Source organism: Anopheles gambiae, chromosome 2, assembly GCF_943734735.2.
Source record: "Anopheles gambiae chromosome 2, idAnoGambNW_F1_1, whole genome shotgun sequence".
Classification (NCBI taxonomy): Eukaryota; Metazoa; Arthropoda; class Insecta; order Diptera; family Culicidae; genus Anopheles; species Anopheles gambiae.
Window position 1 is genome coordinate 38,156,613 of NC_064601.1, and position 20,243 is coordinate 38,176,855.

At 51.2% G+C, this 20,243-nt stretch overlaps 3 protein-coding genes across 3 annotated transcripts; 2 read left to right on the forward strand and 1 right to left on the reverse strand.

Moving 5' to 3' along the window:
* Positions 1 to 45: 45 nt before the first annotated feature.
* LOC1270925 (attractin) lies at positions 46 to 8,509 on the forward strand. Its single transcript, XM_309653.6, has 6 exons — positions 46 to 1,429; positions 3,920 to 7,087; positions 7,169 to 7,295; positions 7,380 to 7,466; positions 7,547 to 7,628; positions 7,712 to 8,509. Exons 1-6 carry the CDS (start codon positions 1,095 to 1,097, stop codon positions 7,864 to 7,866), a joined length of 3,954 nt encoding a protein of 1,317 aa, XP_309653.6. The 5' UTR covers positions 46 to 1,094; the 3' UTR covers positions 7,867 to 8,509.
* A 2,749-nt stretch (positions 8,510 to 11,258) lies between these two features.
* LOC1270924 (charged multivesicular body protein 3) lies at positions 11,259 to 12,592 on the reverse strand. Its single transcript, XM_309652.5, has 2 exons — positions 12,189 to 12,592; positions 11,259 to 12,110 (listed from the first exon to the last, which is right to left on the reverse strand). The coding sequence occupies exons 1-2, from the start codon at positions 12,231 to 12,233 to the stop codon at positions 11,490 to 11,492; spliced, it is 666 nt and encodes a 221-aa protein (XP_309652.2). The 5' UTR covers positions 12,234 to 12,592; the 3' UTR covers positions 11,259 to 11,489.
* A 111-nt stretch (positions 12,593 to 12,703) lies between these two features.
* On the forward strand, positions 12,704 to 15,405 carry LOC1270921 (ATP-dependent RNA helicase SUV3 homolog, mitochondrial). Its single transcript, XM_061640799.1, has 3 exons — positions 12,704 to 13,199; positions 13,283 to 13,786; positions 13,866 to 15,405. Exons 1-3 carry the CDS (start codon positions 12,704 to 12,706, stop codon positions 15,350 to 15,352), a joined length of 2,487 nt encoding a protein of 828 aa, XP_061496783.1. The 3' UTR covers positions 15,353 to 15,405.
* Positions 15,406 to 20,243: the final 4,838 nt, after the last annotated feature.

Here is a 20,243-nt window from a genome sequence, read left to right on the forward strand (position 1 = left end):
CACATTTGACCACTTCCGGAGTGACAGTGAGCGACACAGCACGTAAATAAAAACACCAAAGAACACAACCAAACAAGCTGACAGTGGAGAAGCAGCGAAAAAGTCACGCAGAAGAAAGAAAGGAGTGTGAAAAAAAACTCAGCAGGAAATCTGTTCCGTCAGCCACTGGACAGGAAGAGCCACGACCTGGGGTGATTAAGCAGCTAAACGCGCAGAAAGCAGACAAACACGTCCCGGGTCCCCGTACCCCCTTTGGCGAATGGTGACGAACAGGAGGATACGCAGCTGTGTGTGAGCGCTAGTCCGTGATTTTGTTAACCCTCCGCCACACACACACACCCCCTCTCCGTGCAGAATGTGACACCGTTCCGTGCAAGACCGTGTCGAGAGTCGTTCGCTGGTGCAATGGCGCTAGCGAAAGGAAAGTGAGCCGCGAAGGAGTAGCGAGATTTGCATTCCCCATCGTCACCCGAACTCGGCCCCTGGCTGCCTTCGTCCGCGCAGGAGGGAAGGGCGGTCATACGGTGCAGCGGAAAGGCGACTGTGTGTGTGTGTACGTGCGTGCGTGCAGTGTTGGGGCAGCAAGTAGGGCAGCAGACGGCAAGAGGGTGCTTCCTCACCTGCCCTGCCGAACGGTCCTGCAAAAGTTGTCGCCTGCTTTGTGGAAAGCTCGTGGTGTGCATCGAGTGTGTGTCTGTGTGTGTGTGTGTGCGTGTGTCCAACAGAGTTTTGGGGTGAATCCGTGAGTGTGTTTTTTTTCGCCCGTGCCAGTGTGTGTGAGTGTGTGGGTTATTTGTTTTAGCACCAGTGCAAAAGGGCAATAATTCCGGCCGATCGGCGCCATCCTTCCATCCTTCCGCGTGTTTGTTTTTGTGTCGGGACGGGATAATCGAAGGCACAACACACACACACGCCACCGTTGTTGCAAGAGAGCGTTGACAAAACAGTAGTGTTCGCGCGTGTGTGTATGTGTGCGTGTTCTGGCTGCCGCAACGAATAGCCTTCACTTCCCCCCGCCCCCTCCCTCCGCACCTGGGCCCGGGTGATTTGCCGTTCGAAAGTGGAGTGGTCTTCCGGAAGTGCAGCGAAGCGGAATGCCGCTCGAGCATCTGCAAATGTTTGTTTATCTGCTGCACAAATCCAAGTACCGAAGAAAACGGGACCCACCACCGATCCGGTCGATGGTGGGTGGCCGGCCCGCGAGCCCCCACAGCAGTGTGTGGCGCCTTGCGCTGCTGGTGCTGCTCGCTTTATCGTGCCATCTCGGCCCGACCGTGCTCGTCTCGAGCCACGGGCTGGCCGGGGTGGCCGACCCCGGCAAGTGCAGCGAGGTGCGCTGCATGAACGGTGGCGTCTGCAAGAACGGCACCTGCCTCTGCCCGGACGGCTGGCAGGGGTCCGAGTGCCAATTCTGCGGTGGTAAGGTTAGGTAAGTGTCGTCATTTCCAAACCTGTTTGCTACAAAAGGAGGAAAAGGTAGAGAGAGGAAGGGAGAAGAAGGAGGAGGAAAAACAACAGCACAAGAATCAACGACGGGAATGGGGCAGGTTGGGCGAGCGGGGATCACTGTACACTCTCCCGAAGCACTGCCGTCCCAGTGACCTGCATTTGAAGCTCTCCACTCTGCTCTTTGGAAGCTATTCCCTCCCCTTCTCGGTCGCCCCAATACCAGTTCCAAAACCCGACCCGCCTGCTGGTCGCGCTCATCCAGAGCCTACTTTGGAGCGCCGCCGTTCTGTAATCGGATTAAAGTTGGCCATGGAAAAGCGGCGAATGGAACTGGAAGCGCCGCTGTTCTGCGTCACCGTGCGTATTTTCCGTGCGAGTGAATCCAATCAAATGCTTCTCTTGCTGCACTTTTTGGATATGTCCATCAATTCACTATTGGTTTTGGTACACCCACAGTGTTTGTGTGTGTGTGTGTGTGTGTGTGTGTGTGTGTGTGTGTGTGTGGGTGGCTTTTGGAAACACAACGGAATAGAACAGCTGTTAGCAAATGCCAACCGTCCGCTTGTGTAAAACCGTAGACAAAATGACTTAACATGAAAAGTTATAAATACAATCACCCCTCACCGCGTGTGCGTATACGCAGATATTGTGAAGGCAATTCGGTTCTGTTGCACATCCTTCGTGCCACGAACGGTAGCTTCTTGTTCATTGGTCATAATGGAGAAGAAAGGTCCATCTCCCCCCAGAAAGGTCCATAATCCACGGCCAACTCCGACATCGATGTTGTCGGGGTGAGAAAAAATCATACCCGAAGCGGCAGAAAATTGGGTTGAATTGTGTTCCGTTTTTTTCCCCCGGTCCGCGACTCGTGGGGAGCAATTTTGGAGGTGGATTCTTTTTCCACTTTGTTTGTTCGCTTGGCTTTGGTGGCAGTTTGGTGTGCACGGGATTGGGTCTTATCTGTTCGGGACTTTAATTACGTTTGGGGTGAGCGTTGAGCCAATAGCACAGAGCGAGAGAGATAGAGAGAGAAAGATAGATACAGAGTGTGTGTGAGAAAGAGAGAAATGTATCCGTCTCATCTCACATTATCTTGGGCCAGTTTCTTTATGGTTTCGGAACTGTGGCAGAGCTACAAGACGCCAAGTAGGCTATCCGTATGGTTGCGAGCCGTGGGGGTGATACGATAACAGCCCCAAATGTATGGGATGGAGGGGGGGGGGGGGGGAGGGAACATAAATGCGCAATGATATCACCAATCACCAGCGTGTCTGCGTATGTGCGGGCATGTTTGTTGAACGACGAGGATTGAACGTTTTTAGTAGTAGGTTTTGGTTACCTAGTTTTGGTTACCAAAAGTTTTCCAAAAATATGTTTCAAGGTCGTCAGCTGATAAGGCATTGCTTAGTATGTCATTAATTCTTTCAGTGCTGCAAAATGTCATGAGGATCACGAGATTGCTGATTGATGATATTCAATCAAAGTGCGTCATGATATTCCGAACACGACATGCGAATTCTGGAGTTCAACGCGATATTCTGACTCACAATGCCGTCACTAGCATAATCATGACTTTTTCTGGCTGTGAACAGTGCTGCCAAGTTCCACTGTTTCAATCACCCCATGACACTCATGACTGAAACGAAGCTCAAATCAGCTCACAAACACAACTGAGATCATCAGAGCTAAAACTCAAACAGTTGGTGGATTAATCACATGCTTGATGACATTTTATTTAGCACCCAACTCTTGATCATTAATTTGACGACATTTTGTGTCGGTGATAATCACGATATTCTTGAAATATACCTGGCGTGTGGTCCCAAGCATCAAAATGAGCATGCTTTCTCGCTCTGTCTGGTTTGATGGTGTGTCGGGTCAAACAGAGCAAGACACCATGCTCATTTGGTTTCTTGGAACCACTCGCACGCACCGCATATCTCCCATGGCTATCGTGATGATCACCAACTGAAAATGTCGTGACCAAGTAAGCGGCGAAGAGTTGAGTGCTAAACAAATGTCACCAAGCATGTGATGGCCGCAACAACTGTTTGAGTCTCACCTCTGATCATCACAGTAGAGCTCGTGATGCTGACATTTTCTAATTTTCAGCCTGAATTTGTCATGATTATGACAGTGACATTTTGCAAAACAGATCACAGCAAAAAATAATTCTTGAGATAGTGACTGACCAAGCGTTGGTTGTAAAAATGTCACCAGGAATGCATTGTGCACACCAATAATTTTGAGTATCATCTCTGATTATCACAATTGAGTATGTGACGCTGACATGGATTTTGTTTCAGTCAGATTTTTGTTATGACATTGACAGTGACATTTTGCAGCACTGAATTCTTTAAGCCAGCGACAGGTATAGAGAAGCAAAACAGTTTAGCAAAAAGTTTAAAAGCTATACCACCCATAAACAGTACGTACCTAAGCTTATTAATTGGTGTGTTTTCCATTTTAGACTGACGGAACCATCGGGCAGCATCCACGATGGGCTGGGCAACTACTCGATCGGCGTCAAGTGCAGCTGGCTGATCGATGCCCGCGAGCACAACAGCATCACCGACAAGGTGTCGACCGAGCCGGGCCGTCCCTCGGTGATTCGGCTGCACCTGGAAGAGTTCGCGACCGAGTGCGGCTGGGACCATCTGTACGTGTACGATGGCGATTCGGTCGAGTCGCCGCTGCTGGCCGTGTTTAGCGGGCTGATGTACAGGAAAAACTTCACCATCCGCCGCATCCCGGAGGTGTTCGCGCACTCCGGGTCGGCCCTGCTTCACTTCTTCAGCGACGATGCGTACAACATGTCCGGCTTCAACATTTCGTACCAGGTGAACGCCTGCCCGACGAACGACTCGTTGCTCAACTGTTCCGGCAACGGGGACTGCTGGAATGGGGAGTGCAGCTGCAACAGTGGCTTCACCGGCGCGGCCTGCAACGTTCCCCGCTGCCCGAACTACTGCTCCGCCCATCTGGGGCGCGGGGTGTGCGACAGGAAGCAGCAGCGCTGCGTCTGCAGCGCGGGCTACACCGGCAACGACTGCTCGCAGGCGATCGCGCACGGCTACTGGACGGCGATCGATGCCGGCGAAACGGAGGGCTTCACGCCGCCGGGCAGCGCGTCGCACGGGGCGGCCGTGTTTCACGACACGCTGTACGTGATCGCGGGCGAAAGCTACGGCAAGGCGGAAGCTCTGCTCTACATGTACGACTTCAACGGCAAGGTGTGGGAAACGGCCCACACCGAGAGCAGGCCGGCGCCGGAGCTGCGGTACGGCGCGTCGACCGTGATCTTCGGCGACAAGATCTTCATGTACGGCGGCGTGATCGAGGGCAGGGGCGTTTGCGGCGAGCTGTGGGCGTTCGATGTGAGCGCCAAGATTTGGGAAAACATCACCGTGAAGGCGGAACAGTGCAACGACACGTACGAGATGTGCGGGCCGCTACGGTCCGCCGGCCACACCGCCACGATCGTGTCCAACTACGACCAGGTCGGTGGGAAGAAGGTGCTGACCGGCGGGGGCAGCTCGCAGAAGATGGTGGTCATCTTTGGCCACTCGCCGCAGTTCGGCTACCTCAACACGGTGCAGGAGTTTAACTTCGGGACGCGCGAGTGGCGCATCGTGCCGACGCGCGGCTACCCGGTGAAGGGCGGCTACGGCCACTCGGCCGCGTACGATCCGCTGCGCGAGCGCATCTACGTGTACGGCGGCATCGTGTCGGAGAGCGACAGCTCGCAGCTGCTGAGCAACAAGCTGTACAGCTACGAGCCGCACGAGCGGCTGTGGACGCTGCTGGAGACGGCACCGACGGCGCGCTTCCTGCACACGGCCAACTTCCTGACGCCCGGTCTGATGATGGTGTTTGGCGGCAACACGCACAATGATACCTCGCACAGCTTCGGCGCGAAGTGCTACTCGCGCGACCTGATGGTGTACGACGTGCTGTGCGACTCGTGGCACGCCCAGCCGATGCCGGACGACCTGTACGCGGATCTGGCCCGGTTCGGGCACTCGGCCGTCGTGTTCGAGCGGTCGCTGTACGTGTACGGCGGGTTCGACGGTCAGATGGTGAACGATATGCTCCAGTTTACGCCCGGCGACTGTCAAGCGTTCAATCGCACCGACCAGTGTCTTAATGCGCGCCCGGGCGTCAAGTGTGTGTGGGATATCCAGAAGAGCCGGTGCCTGCCGGCGGCCGCGGTGCAGCGCGAGCGGCTGTTTGACCGCGACCAGGAGGGGCTGGAGGTGTGCCCGAAAAAGAGCCGGCTGGTGATGACCCAGCACGAGCTGATGGATTACGAGCTGTGCAGCCAGCTGACGACGTGCCAGGGCTGCGTGTCGACCGCGTACGGCTGCATGTTCTGCGGCATCGGCAACGGGAAGGGTATCTGCGTGAAGGAGAAATGCCCGGACGTGTCGTACACGTACCGGGCCGACTTTTATCCCACCAAGGCGCTCAAAGACTGCCCGGACAATGATGAGCACGTGTGTGCGCAGCTGCACGGCTGCCACGCCTGCACCGCGGTCAGCGTGTGCCACTGGGACTACGAGCACAGCAGGTGCCAGTACAGCCGGAACAAGTCGGGCGACGCGCTGAACGACGCCTGCCCGCCGGCCTGCTCGGGGCTGACGTCCTGCGGCAACTGCACGCAGGAGGAGTGCATCTGGTGCCAGAACGAGCAGCGGTGCGTGGACAAGAACGCGTACACGGCCAGCTTCCCGTACGGCCAGTGTCGCGAGTGGACGACCGGGTCGAGCAAATGCCGGGCGGCGAGCAGTGGCAAGAGCCAGTGCGGGTTCTACCGCACCTGCGCCCAGTGCCGGGACGATCCGGCCTGCGGATGGTGCGACGACGGCTCGCTGACCGGGCTCGGCAAGTGTCTGCCGGGCGGGGACAGTGGCGCACACGAGGAGTCGGAGTGCCCGGCGCAGCGGTGGCATTTCACGCACTGCCCGAGCTGCCAGTGCAACGGGCACAGCACCTGTCCGGATGCGAAGACGTGCAAGCAACCGTGCAGCAATCTAACGTTCGGCCCGAACTGCGACAAGTGCAAGCCGGGCTTCTGGGGCAACCCGGTGAACGGGGGCATCTGCCAGAAGTGCGAATGCAACGGCCAGGCCCAGTACTGCCACAGCGAGACGGGCAAGTGTTTCTGCAGCACCAAGGGGCTGGCGGGCGACCACTGCGAGAAGTGCGACGCGACCAACCACTACCACGGCGATCCGAGCCGCGGGTCGTGCTACTACGATCTGACGATCGACTACCAGTTCACGTTCAACCTGTCGAAGAAGGAGGATCGCCACTTTACGCAGATCAACTTCCGCAACTCGCCGGTCAAGCCGGACATCGATGCGGACTTTACGATCACGTGCAGCGTGGCGGCGCGCATGAACATCACCATCCGGACGGCGGGCGGCATCGAGAAGCCACTGTTTTCCGCGGTCAACTGCTCCACGTTTCGGTATCGCTTTTCCAAGGCCGAGCATCAGTTCGGCGTCGAGGACAATGTGACGCTCACGACGTTCTACGTGTATGTGTACGACTTTCAGCCCCCGCTCTGGATACAGATTGCGTTTTCGCAGTACCCGAAGCTGAACCTGCAGCAGTTCTTCATTACCTTCTCAACGTAAGTAAAACCACAGGGGTTGGTACTGTAAAATGTATTGATTGTACGTTACGGTTTGCTTCGGTTCGGTTTTTGGCGCAGATGTTTCCTCTTACTCCTCGTCATGGCGGCCATTCTGTGGAAGATCAAGCAACATTACGATATGTTCCGGCGTCGTCAGCGTCTGTTTGTTGAAATGGAGCAGATGGCATCGAGACCATTTTCGCAGGTAAGTGTGCTTCCCACTGGTCAAAAACTGGTAAATTTGATGGATAGAAACATTTCCTTTAAATGATGTTACTTGCATACTCAGGTTTTGGTGGAGATTGAAAGTAGAGAGTACAACGAGCTATCGCCAGCGGTAGAAAACATCACAGCTGCACCGCGGAAACGTAAAAAGGTAGTTGATCGGACTGTTACCCACCCTCGTACAAATGATCCTGTACATTACATCGTTCGCATTGCGTTCTCTATTTGCAGGACTCACCCAGTCCGATTGCGCTGGAGCCGTGTGAAGGCAACAGGGCGGCTGTTCTTTCGCTTCTAGTCCGGCTGCCAACGGGTACGTACCAGGGGAAGGGTAGTCACAGGAAGTTGTACACGAAACAAAACAATCCCCCTAACACAAAATACTCCCATTTGCAGGCGGCCTTCAGCATTCTCCTCCTGGTCAATCGGCAGGTCTTGCCGTCGCAAGTGCATTAGTAACGTTAGGAAACCCACGACGCTCGTCGATAGAACATCCGAAGGAACCTAAGACTAAGCGTAAGCAGAGCCAACACCCTGATAGCTGTATATAAGATATCGTGTCTCTACGTGTACGTCCTCCCTCCCCTTTGGACAAAGCAAACCTGGGGTCACAGCAGGGGTCAAACACGCTTGGCGGCAATGCGCCGGCCGGACCTCAAACCCTACCGGGGATCATACAATATGTGTGTGGACTAAATGTGCCGAATAACGACTGCTATTCGCATCCACCCCACTCCCGCCTCCCTCCCCACGCATTCGGTGTGTGTGTGTGTGTGTGTCCGTTAAAAAAAGGTGAACCGGCGCTATATGTACGTATGACATCAGCAACAGGGCACATCAGTTAGCAAGGAAAGAGAAGAACGAAGCTTTATTGAAGGTGAAGCGAATTCGAAACGGTACCGCCGTTGGGTAAAGACGAATGAAAGCGAGCTAGAATGGCTTGCAAGCCTGGATAAAATACAGAGTCTGAGACTAGATAAACACACACACCCACACATACACATATACATACGCGCATCTGCGAAGAAAGGCGTGGGGTTTACAATAATGCTAATTATTAATTACACTACCAATAATAATAATTATAAAATAATAATAATAATGATCATGAAGCTGCTGCTGCTGCTGCTGGTAATGCAGATGATGGTAGCCGATGGCGGCAACGTGCAGTACACGGTCGGATAAAGAGCGTAATGTGGAGGAGTGAGTTGGGTTTATTTTTGCATGGTTCATTGTCTAATTTTTAAAACTGTAGTCAGGGGCTGTAGTAATTAGAAACCAACCGCTAAGACCGCCTTGTATTGGGGCGGTGAGTTTTTTTTTCTTGAGATGTTCCGTAGCGCGAGCAAGGAGAGAAGTGGTAGGACGAATGCGTGTCTCCAGGCGATAGAATTTCAGTTTTCTGGTGTTTTGTTTCGTGCGTAAGAATTTTTGAATGCAATGGCCAGATGTTTGTGAGTAGCGCTCTCGGCCATGGTTCAGTGCAGCATTGCCCAAACCTTTGCCAATCTGGGGGTTGTAGGACCCGTAATTTTCAAGCGATGTATCGGAAAAAGTGTGCTTAAGCTGTGTATCGTTTGCTATTATTTAAGTGAAGCCGTTCGTCAACAGTGCGAGAGGATAGGACTTGCTACATTTGCTGCAGACATTTATTTGCATTACAACATGTGCATGTGTGCGTGCTGTAAAAAAAATACTCACAAGCGGGGGAAAAAGGAATGGAGAATTCGTTGAAAAAATAATTCTCCTTTATCCGATTGTTTTGAATTGTGCGCTGCTTTGTTTTGGTTTTTGTTTGTTTATATCTACTCTGATCTAGGGGAGATAAGAGAGAACAAAAAGAACACTACAGTGAATATTAGATGGAGAGGTGCAAGATACATTTTAAACATTCATTTGTGCACTTTTTCATCCTCTACTAGGCCAAAGCAGTGAGTGGAACATGAATTTTAACGCCAGATTCATGGTATCGATTTTATGCGCGAACACATTGACTGAAACTCATAGAAACATGCTGCTATAATGGGATGGTGACAAACGGGAGTAGAATGTAGTGCGGGAATGAAGAATGGAACAAAATAACACAAAAGAAGAAAAAATCAAGCCGTTACAGAGAGAGAGAGAGAGAGTGAGAGAAAAGTGCCACGTGGATAGGGCACTGTGCAGATAGAGTGCGGTTAGTAAGCCGTTGTTGTAGTGGGTTCGAGAGTGGCCCTAGAAAAAGCAAATCGGAGTGCGAAACAAAACATTGAATGCTGAGTGTATGTGTGTGTGAGAGAGAGAAAGGAAAAAAAACAATGTGATTATTAGATATTTATTAATCCACAGACACTGAACTTCACTTCGCCGTCTGTGTCCTCTGTTCCGCGTGTTCTCATCTCATGCCGTCTTAGTGCGTTTGGGGGGTTTGGTTTTGCGTTTTGGTTTTGTTTTCCGGGGTTTTCCGTGGCTGTGCCACGCGGACGGCACCGCGGCACGGCAATTTAGAAGTGATCTCGCATACCCGTTCCATAATGAAGGATCCAACGCGATCGCGATCGTGTGCGCTAAATCGGTCGTTGGTTGTTGAGCTTCCCGCGGCACCCTCAGTCGCTAGTAAAGGTCTGTCGCGTTTAAATAGCAATAGGTTTCATCAGAATCTGTGTTGTGTTCTCTTGTGCAAAGCATTAGGGGTGGGTAAGCCAAGGGTGTGTGCATGTGTGTTGGAAGGGGTTTTTAGAGGGACCGGTAGACCGATCGCGTGTGCGAATGATGAGGTTTTGAAACAGAGGTGAGCGCGTGTTCGTAAAGATTAAAACAAACATTGGCCAATAAAAAGTGAAAGGAGGCCACCCAGCATGGCCAGGCCACCGAAAACAACCGCTGCTGCAAAACGCTTTAGGATATTATAGCAACGAATAAGGACATTTAAACAACAAACAACCATCCTTGGTGTGTTTGTGGGGTGTATATGCGCTGCAGCAATGAAAAAATATCGCCCTCGGACACTTTCCCACGTCGCAGAACAAAGAGGAATGGGCATTTGTCGCCTTTCAACAAAATTTAGCATAAGCGTATACGTGTGTGTGTGTGTGTGCTAACGTGTTTCCGTTTTGCAGAGAGACTGTGACTATAATATAAAAGAATATGTATACATATGAACTGAACACAAATTACATTATTTGAGAGTGCGATTCGCCCAGTTATTTTTTAACCCCCCCCCCCCCCCCACACACACACACACACACACACACACACACATATATATATAATGCTTTTTTAAATGCAGGATCATACACGTGGTCACCGAAATTCGTTTGGTTTTGGGTTAGCTCGTTTGGTTTCGATACTATATAGCCTCTGGAAGTGTAATCGATGCCAGCATAGCACACCGAAACCTCCCGGAGATGGCATGGTAAGCAATAAACCGCAAGTGGACGAGCAGCGGTGGGTAGTGCGGCCGTAGTAGGATAGAGAAGGATACGAATTTTAAACAACAGGACACAAACGATGAGTTGGTTAGAGTGTGCTGAAACAGAGGTTGACTGGCATGGCAACCTCGCGCATACATATAAGCAAATACAGTGAGCAAAGCAGGCAGTAGTCGGGAGATCAGCACGAGCGAGCAAGTAGGCATGGATGGAGGCCGGCAGAAATAGTATACAACACGAGGATGATGTGCGTTTTGTAGTGCAACGAAGGAAAGATTTTGAAGCAAAGCTAGTGCTGGAATAAACGTGTCCGGGGGGTTTTTATCTTACAAAGCCGAAAATCAAACGAAATCCACTTCTCCACTCACTCCACCACCACCACCACCAATGACAAACATCGGAAAAAAGCATGAAAAATGGAAGAAATTAAGTATTTTAACGGCATTTGTGGGCAGTAATAAAAGAACAGTCAAGAATACCAAAAACCGTATTTCTGGCAACAGGGTGTGGCAGAAACGAACGAACGGTCGAGGTAAGATAAATTATATTTTATTTTGTAACGTTCATCAAACGGGGAAGAAGGTCCTTACAGGATAGTGGTTCTTACTCTTCATTAAATCGCACCATTCTTTATGGGCAAATACCTAGACAAAACATCGTAACGCGCACGGGACAGTGTATTTAAGGTGTAGGTAAGGGTGGGGGTTAGGTGTGTTAAGCAAAAGCACCGGCCGAAGTGTGTCATGTGCAAACCCCGGCCCTCTTCACGAACGCAGCGCCTGCAATCGGTTCTGCATTTCCTTCATATCGTCCTCCTCGTCCGCGTCCTCCGCTTCGGCGCGCGACGTCGACGGTTCGTCCTTGGTCGGGTTGGCGAGCGGGGTGGCCGGTGCCTCGCCCAGCTTGCCCGCCGTAATTTCCCACAGCACGTGATCGATCTCCTTCTGCGCCTCCTCCTCCATCTCCTCGACGTCCTCGAGCGATTCCATCGTTTCGTCGATCATCTCCTCGATGATGCCGGCCTTCATCATTTCCTTCGACATTTCGCGCATCGAGGCGGCCACCTCCGGCAGCTTCACCAGTGCCTGCATCGCCTGCATCACCTCGGTCGACTTGGCCAGGGAGCCGGCCACCCGCACGGTCGCCATCTGGTTCTTCATCTGCAGCTGCACCGAGTTGATGTGCGCCTTGCTGGTGTAGATTTTGTTGATCGCTTTGCGCGATCGGATCAGCTCCTTGGCCAGTATCGTGCACACCTCCTTGTCGTTCTTTTTCGCCGCCTCCTTCAGCGACCGTTTGATTTTGTCCTCCTCCCGCTGGATGGACCGTACCTGGCGGTCGAGTGCGAACGATTCCTTGCGCAGCTTCGACGACCATTCCTGCACCTGTGTGTGTATGTGGAAGGGTGGAAGGGTAAAACGGTGAGCATCTAGGCAGGCGGTTCGATCATTTGCGTCGCTTACCATATCTTTCGGATTGCGGTCCTGTGATTTGCCAAAAAGACCCATCGTTGCGAATGGAAAGGAAAAACAACTGTACAATCACGCGCACTAAACAGCGATGAACGGAATAAACTAGGTGATTTAAGTGGAGTTCCTACTGCACAGCCAATGAACTGCCGAAAACCAGCGAAAGAGCGCACCACCTTGTGCACTTCCTTTCACAGCCAGCTTATTATTGCATTTGTTTTGTTATGATTCACCACCGAACCGAGCGCAACTGCTGGCGCTGCAGTGAAGGAATGCGAATGCCCTTGAGTTTGACAGACGGGGTTTGTTGACGGGGTTGGATAATTTGTTCTAACGGGCAATTTCCTTCTTTCGCGATATTTTTACAATCGAAACGCGCTGCTTTTACATGGTACACTCTACAGGGAAGCAGATTTGTTCGTATTTTGCTGATTTTTTTGTGTGAATATTTTTCCGTGCTGCAAAATGTGTAAACAAACCGCTGTCATCGTCGATGTCAATGTGCGTGAATGCGCGCGTGTGTGTGTGTGTTCGATTTGACAGTTGCCTCTACTGTCAGCACACGTGCAGGATCAAAACAAAAGCGAACGGCCGGGTCGGGTGCGCTTGCCGTGCAGGCGCAATTACTTTTGCCGGGTTTCTGTAGTGGTCGCACGGAATTACACAATACTGCATCAGCAGACAAAATGCTGGTCAACGGTCCCCGATGGACGCGATGCTGCCGGGCGATGCTAAATTCAGTGCACAGTGTATCACGCGGTACGGTCGGTGTTCGGCGAACATTGCTTCACCCCGGCAGCCCCGCTACGACAGGCACGTCGTACCGGGGCAAAAAGGACGATACGCGACTGTTTACGCCGATCCCAATACGGCCCAGCCCGGACGATATAAATGTCGGCGCCGAGCTGACGGGAGCGTTAGATAAGGCGGAAATGCTAAAGGTCATACTGAAGTTTAGCAATAGGAAGGAGATCAAGTTCCTCTGTCTGGAAAATGGTATAGACTGTAAGTGATATTCCTTCGGGGTTTTAAGTTTGAAGTTAGGAAAGCGCTTGGTAAAAATTCGCTTACTCTCCTCCAACCCATAGCGAATCTGCAGCAGCAAGCCTTCGTTAGCTTCCGGAAGTACTGTCTCGACACGGATGCGCTGCCGGCCGATCTGCACGTGGTGCTCAGCGATATACTGCAGGGCGCGGGGCATGTGGACGACATCTTTCCCTACTTTTTGCGGCACGTGAAGCAAATCTTCCCCCACCTCGAGTGTATGGACGATTTGAAGAAAATATCGGACCTCCGGCAACCGGCCAACTGGTACCCGAGCGCGCGCGGCATGAACCGCAAGGTGATTTTCCACTCGGGGCCCACCAACTCGGGCAAGACGTACCATGCGATGGAGCGCTTCCTGGCGGCCAAATCGGGCGTCTACTGTGGGCCACTGAAGCTGCTGGCCAGTGAGGTGTACAATAAGAGCAATCAGCGAGGAACGGCCTGTGATCTGGTGACGGGCGAGGAGCGCAAGTTCGCCAACCCGGACGGGAAACCGTCGGCGCATGTGGCCTGCACGGTGGAGATGACTTCCATAAATACACCTTGTGAGTAGAAAAGCAGTATTTGCGTCCAGTGTAAGCTCGTGGACTGAATTATTTCCCCCCTGCCCCCATTTCCCGTCAGATGAGGTAGCAGTAATCGACGAAATACAGCTGCTGAAGGACGTCGGGCGTGGCTGGGCGTGGACGAGAGCGTTCCTGGGCCTGATGGCGGAGGAAATCCACGTGTGCGGCGAACCGGGCACGGCCGATCTGCTGCAAAAGCTGTGCGAAACGACGCACGAATCGCTCGAGGTGCGGAACTACAAGCGTCTCACGCCGTTGCACATCGAGGAGCAGGCGCTGCAAACGCTCGACAACGTGCTGCCCGGCGACTGCATCGTGTGCTTCAGCAAGAACGACATTTACGCGGTGTCGCGCGAAATTGAAGCCCGCGGCAAGGAGGTCGCGGTCATATACGGTGGCCTGCCGCCCGGCACCAAGCTCGCCCAGGCGGCTAAGTTTAACGACCCGAACAACAGCTGCAAGGTGCTGGTGGCCACGGACGCGATCGGCATGGGGCTGAACCTGAGCATCCGGCGCGTCATATTCTACTCGATGATCAAGCCGACGATGAACCAGAAGGGGGAGAAAGAGATGGACACGATTTCGGTATCGGCGGCACTGCAGATTGCCGGCCGGGCCGGTCGGTACGGGATGAAGTGGGAGGAGGGCTACGTGACGACGTTTAAGGCGGAAGATTTGCCGACGCTGAAGGGCATACTGGGCCAAACGCCGGACCCGCTGACCCAGGCCGGTCTGCATCCGACGGCAGACATGATCGAACTGTACGCGTACCATCTGCCGAACGCAACGCTCAGCAACCTGATGGAGATCTTCGTGTCGCTCAGCACGGTAGACGACTCGCTGTACTTTATGTGCAACACGGAAGACTTTAAGTTTCTGGCCGAAACGATCCAGCACGTGCCGCTGCCACTGCGGGCGCGCTACATATTCTGCTGTGCGCCCATCAACCGCAACATGCCGTTTGTGTGCTCCATGTTCCTGAAGTACGCGCGCCGGTACAGTCGCAACGAGCCGGTCACGTTCGACTGGCTGTGCAATCAGTGTGGCTGGCCGTTCCAGCTGCCGCGCACCATTATCGACCTGGTGCACCTGGAGGCGGTGTTCGACGTACTGGATCTGTACCTGTGGTTGAGCTACCGGTTTCCGGACCTCTTCCCCGACGAGAAGCTGGTGCGCGATATACAGCGCGAGCTGGACGACATCATTCAGCAGGGCGTGTTTCAGATAACGAAGCTGCTGAAAAACTCGGAAACGGCGGTTTCCACCAACACACCGGACGAGGATTCGTTCGTGATGCGGCAGAAGAAGAGCAAGTACTATCGGGAGGCCGGGGCCGGGGCGGGTGGTACGCGCGGCCGCCTGACCGAGCGGCTGCTGGCCCAGGGACTGCTAACGCCAGCGATGCTGCAGGAGCTGAAGCAAGAATGGGACCAGCAGGCGAAACGTACGGGGAAGGGCGGCGGAGGAGCGGACGATGAAGACGATCCGTTCGATGGTGGGAAGAAGGGACCGGGACGCCGAAAAGGCTCGCGCAAAATGAAGTGAACGTTCGGGTGACGAGATGGTAATAAAAAAAAAAAAGAAACGTGCTAGTACAATGCGCGCGTGCTTACTGTTTTATTTGCTGAATACTTTACCCAGGGTGATCAACGCCTAAATGTTGGCAAAACGCATTGCACGTGGCAGAGGGATTGGAGTTTTTTTTTATAGACATTGATCCAATTAGCCTCATTCGCCTATTTGATTAATGGTATTCCCATAATATTCGAACATAAAAAATGCGTCAATACAATCCGCTAGAATGGATGCAGTGAGGATAAAAAGAGAGCGAGGATACTTTCCTCTCGATCGGTGTCGCTCATACTATCAATCAGTTTCTCTCCTGGTTTAAGTATACGGCGGGAAAGAGACGGCACGTAATCGATCAGATAGTCGTTTGGAGAGAAAAGGATCATGCATGTTCGTCTGCTGATAAGAGCTACCTCCGATTGTGGCTGCTCTCCTGTTATCAAATTTGAAAAACCCATCCGCTGGTGCGGATGCTGTGAGGATAAAAAGAGAGCGAGGATACTTTCCTCTCGATCGGTCTCGCTCATACTATCAATCAGTTTCTCTCCTGGTTTAAGTATACGGCGAGAAAGAGAAACTAAGCAATCGATCAGACAGTCCTTTGGAGAGAAAAGGATCATGCTTGTTCGTCTGCTGATAAGAGCTACCTCCGATTGTGGCTGCTCTCCTGTTATCAAATTAGAAAAACCCATCCGCTGGTGCGGATGCTGTGAGGATAAAAAGAGAGCGAGGATACTTTTCTCTCGATCGGTCTCGCTCATACTATCAATCAGTTTCTCTCCTGGTTTAAGTATACGGCGAGAAAGAGAAACTAAGCAATCGATCAGACAGTCCTTTGGAGAGAAAATGATCATGCATGTTCGTCTGCTGATAAGAGCTACCTCCGATTGTGGCTGCTCTCCTATTATCAAATTAGAAAAATCGCTTCAAACCATCCGCTGGAATGGATGCTGTGAGGATAAAAAGAGAGCAAGGATACTTTCCTCTCGATCGGTCTCGCTCATACTATCGATCAGTTTCTCTCCTGGTTTAAGTATACGGCGGGAAAGAGACGGCACGTAATCGATCAGACAGTCCTTTGGCGAGAAAAGGATCATGCTTGTTTCTCTGCTGATAAGAGCTACCTCTAATTGTGGCTGCTCTCCTGTTATCAAATTAGAAAAATCGCTTCAAACCATCCGCTAGAATGGATGCTGTGAGGATAAAAAGAGAGCGAGGATACTTTTCTCTCGATCGGTCTCGCTCATACTATCAATCAGTTTCTCTCCTGGTTTAAGTATACGGCGAGAAAGAGAAACTAAGCAATCGATCAGACAGTCCTTTGGAGAGAAAAGGATCATGCATGTTCGTCTGCTGATAAGAGCTACCTCCGATTGTGGCTGCTCTCCTATTATCAAATTAGAAAAATCGCTTCAAACCATCCGCTGGAATGGATGCTGTGAGGATAAAAAGAGAGCAAGGATACTTTCCTCTCGATCGGTCTCGCTCATACTATCGATCAGTTTCTCTCCTGGTTTAAGTATACGGCGGGAAAGAGACGGCACGTAATCGATCAGACAGTCCTTTGGCGAGAAAAGGATCATGCTTGTTTCTCTGCTGATAAGAGCTACCTCTAATTGTGGCTGCTCTCCTGTTATCAAATTAGAAAAATCGCTTCAAACCATCCGCTAGAATGGATGCTGTGAGGATAAAAAGAGAGCAAGGATACTTTTCTCTCGATCGGTCTCGCTCATACTATCAATCAGTTTCTCTCCTGGTTTAAGTATACGGCGAGAAAGAGAAACTAAGCAATCGATCAGACAGTCCTTTGGAGAGAAAAGGATCATGCATGTTCGTCTGCTAAGAGCTACCTCCGATTGTGGCTGCTCTCCTGTTATCAAATTAGAAAAACCCATCCGCTGGTGCGGATGCTGTGAGGATAAAAAGAGAGCGAGGATACTTTTCTCTCGATCGGTCTCGCTCATACTATCAATCAGTTTCTCTCCTGGTTTAAGTATACGGCGAGAAAGAGAAACTAAGCAATCGATCAGACAGTCCTTTGGAGAGAAAAGGATCATGCATGTTCGTCTGCTGATAAGAGCTACCTCCGATTGTGGCTGCTCTCCTGTTATCAAATTTGAAAAACCCATCCGCTGGTGCGGATGCTGTGAGGATAAAAAGAGAGCAAGGATACTTTTCTCTCGATCGGTCTCGCTCATACTATCAATCAGTTTCTCTCCTGGTTTAAGTATACGGCGAGAAAGAGAAACTAAGCAATCGATCAGACAGTCCTTTGGAGAGAAAAGGATCATGCATGTTCGTCTGCTGATAAGAGCTACCTCCGATTGTGGCTGCTCTCCTATTATCAAATTAGAAAAATCGCTTCAAACCATCCGCTGGAATGGATGCTGTGAGGATAAAAAGAGAGCAAGGATACTTTCCTCTCGATCGGTCTCGCTCATACTATCGATCAGTTTCTCTCCTGGTTTAAGTATACGGCGGGAAAGAGACGGCACGTAATCGATCAGACAGTCCTTTGGCGAGAAAAGGATCATGCTTGTTTCTCTGCTGATAAGAGCTACCTCCGATTGTGGATGCTCTCCTGTTATCAAATTTGAAAAACCCATCCGCTGGTGCGGATGCTGTGAGGATAAAAAGAGAGCAAGGATACTTTCCTCTCGATCGGTCTCGCTCATACTATCAATCAGTTTCTCTCCTGGTTTAAGTATACGGCGAGAAAGAGAAACTAAGCAATCGATCAGACAGTAAAGAAGGATCAGGATCCTTTGGAGAGAAAAGGATCATGCATGTTCGTCTGCTGATAAGAGCTACCTCCGATTGTGGCTGCTCTCCTGTTATCAAATTAGAAAAACTCATCCGCTGGAATGGATGCTGTGAGGATAAAAAGAGAGCGAGGATACTTTTCTCTCGATCGGTCTCGCTCATACTATCAATCAGTTTCTCTCCTGGTTTAAGTATACGGCGAGAAAGAGAAACTAAGCAATCGATCAGACAGTCCTTTGGAGAGAAAAGGATCATGCATGTTCGTCTGCTGATAAGAGCTACCTCCGATTGTGGCTGCTCTCCTGTTATCAAATTAGAAAAACCCATCCGCTGGTGCGGATGCTTTGAGGATAAAAAGAGAGCGAGGATACTTTCCTCTCGATCGGTCTCGCTCATACTATCAATCAGTTTCTCTCCTGGTTTAAGTATACGGCGAGAAAGAGAAACTAAGCAATCGATCAGACAGTCCTTTGGAGAGAAAAGGATCATGCATGTTTGTCTGCTGATGTCTGCACTTGTCACTTGTCACTCAAAGCGGCTGGTTGTGCTCTCTCACTCTCCTATTTCCAAGTTGATTTTTTACCGCGATTTTCTTGTTGATTAAGGCTTGAATTGTTTTAGTTCGGTTAATTTACACTCGCGCGTTCACGTATCACAAATTTGTGCGGCACCTGTGAATTGTACGGTTCAACATATAAACATTGCAATCCGCCTGCGGTTGTTGTGATCACTCATTGTTCAGTCGAACTTTGGTCTATTTTGCGATGGCGTCTGTGATCTGTAAGAAATGTGAAGGTGCTATTAGCAACGATCCAATTCCGTGCTTCGGTCTTTGTGAACACTATTACCACGATAAGTGCATTGGACTTTCAACCCCGCTCCTGTGTGATTTTAAGAAGTCACAAAATTTATTCTGGGCTTGCGCGGATTGTGCTCAGCGTTTGCGGGCCGTTGACACTTTACGCTTCTCGCACGGCCTTTCTCGTGACGCTGCCTACCTTTTGGAATCGTTGCAGTCCGATTTCCGCGATTCCTCACGTTCTGTGCAGGCGGCATCAGCTGGCTTGCGACTTGAACTTTCCTCTTCACTGGATTGTTTTAGAAACGAGATAGCTTTGATGAAACAGGAATCAGCATCGTCAATTCGTTCCGTGAAAGATTTCATCGACTCACTTACTGCTTCTCACTCAATGGAACGCAACTACTCACAGGCTCCACTACTCACAACGCTTGATGAAGTTAAGCATGGCATCAAGGAGCTTGATCTAAGGCACCGTGAGCTTCTCACTTCCTTCAAGTCACTAATGAACAAGCTCAACTCTCATCTTGCCACGCATACCACTACATCGAGTGCTCACCATTCTGCGATTCCTGCTACGCACTCAACGACCACGATTCCAGTTGCGGCCTCTAAGCTCACCCATCAAGCTGTTGGTGAGAATTCTTCTAAACGTCGATTGTTGGATCGCTCTCCCGACCCATCGCCTACCAATACCGTTACACGCGCTATGCTTTCATCGGGCACAGGGTTGTCCTGCAATAATATTACGACCGTTCCTGAACGCCCACCCCGTACTTGGGTCTTTATCTCCCGTATTGCTCCTGATACTCCGATTGAAGCGATCCGCGAAATGGCCTGTTCTAACATAGGGACAGACGACATCTTGGTATATAGCCTTGTACGACGCGACCGGGATCTTTCTACGCTCTCCTACGTATCTTTTAAAATTGGTGTACCGGATTCGCACCGGGCTATTGCTTTGGCTGCTTCAACCTGGCCTCGCGGGATCTCTTTTAAGGAGTTCATCGACCTAAATCCCCGCTCCGTCAATGTTTGGCGACCCACTACTGCAGCATCCCTTGCACCTTCTGCGCCTATTAATCGTGAATCGGATCATCCTTCCTCGCCACCTTCTATCAACCACACGACACAACTGCGAAACGCTGATTTCACTATTTCGCCAGATCATGGCCCTATGAGCTTACCTTATACGCAGTACTTTCAGCAAGCGTAAACCGGCTGATCCGGCTGAAGATTCTCATGAACTACCGACTTTACCAGAATTGATGGAAGCTAACCCTGCATCTAATACACATAATCCGT

What these genes read in the sequence shown, in the direction of transcription:
- LOC1270924 (XM_309652.5), bottom strand. Translation starts at nt 12,233, where the DNA reads ATGGGTCTTTTTGGCAAATCACAGGACCGCAATCCGAAAGATATG. An exon ending in ACCGCAATCCGAAAGATATG is followed by an intron (nt 12,111 to 12,188) that starts GTAAGCGACGCA and finishes ATACACACACAG; the next exon opens with GTGCAGGAATGGTCGTCGAA.
- LOC1270925 (XM_309653.6), top strand. Translation starts at nt 1,095, where the DNA reads ATGCCGCTCGAGCATCTGCAAATGTTTGTTTATCTGCTGCACAAATCC. An exon ending in TTCTTCATTACCTTCTCAAC is followed by an intron (nt 7,088 to 7,168) that starts GTAAGTAAAACC and finishes TTTTTGGCGCAG; the next exon opens with ATGTTTCCTCTTACTCCTCG. An exon ending in CATCGAGACCATTTTCGCAG is followed by an intron (nt 7,296 to 7,379) that starts GTAAGTGTGCTT and finishes TTGCATACTCAG; the next exon opens with GTTTTGGTGGAGATTGAAAG.
- LOC1270921 (XM_061640799.1), top strand. Translation starts at nt 12,704, where the DNA reads ATGCGCGCGTGTGTGTGTGTGTTCGATTTGACAGTTGCCTCTACTGTC. An exon ending in TCTGGAAAATGGTATAGACT is followed by an intron (nt 13,200 to 13,282) that starts GTAAGTGATATT and finishes TCCAACCCATAG; the next exon opens with CGAATCTGCAGCAGCAAGCC. An exon ending in GACTTCCATAAATACACCTT is followed by an intron (nt 13,787 to 13,865) that starts GTGAGTAGAAAA and finishes ATTTCCCGTCAG; the next exon opens with ATGAGGTAGCAGTAATCGAC.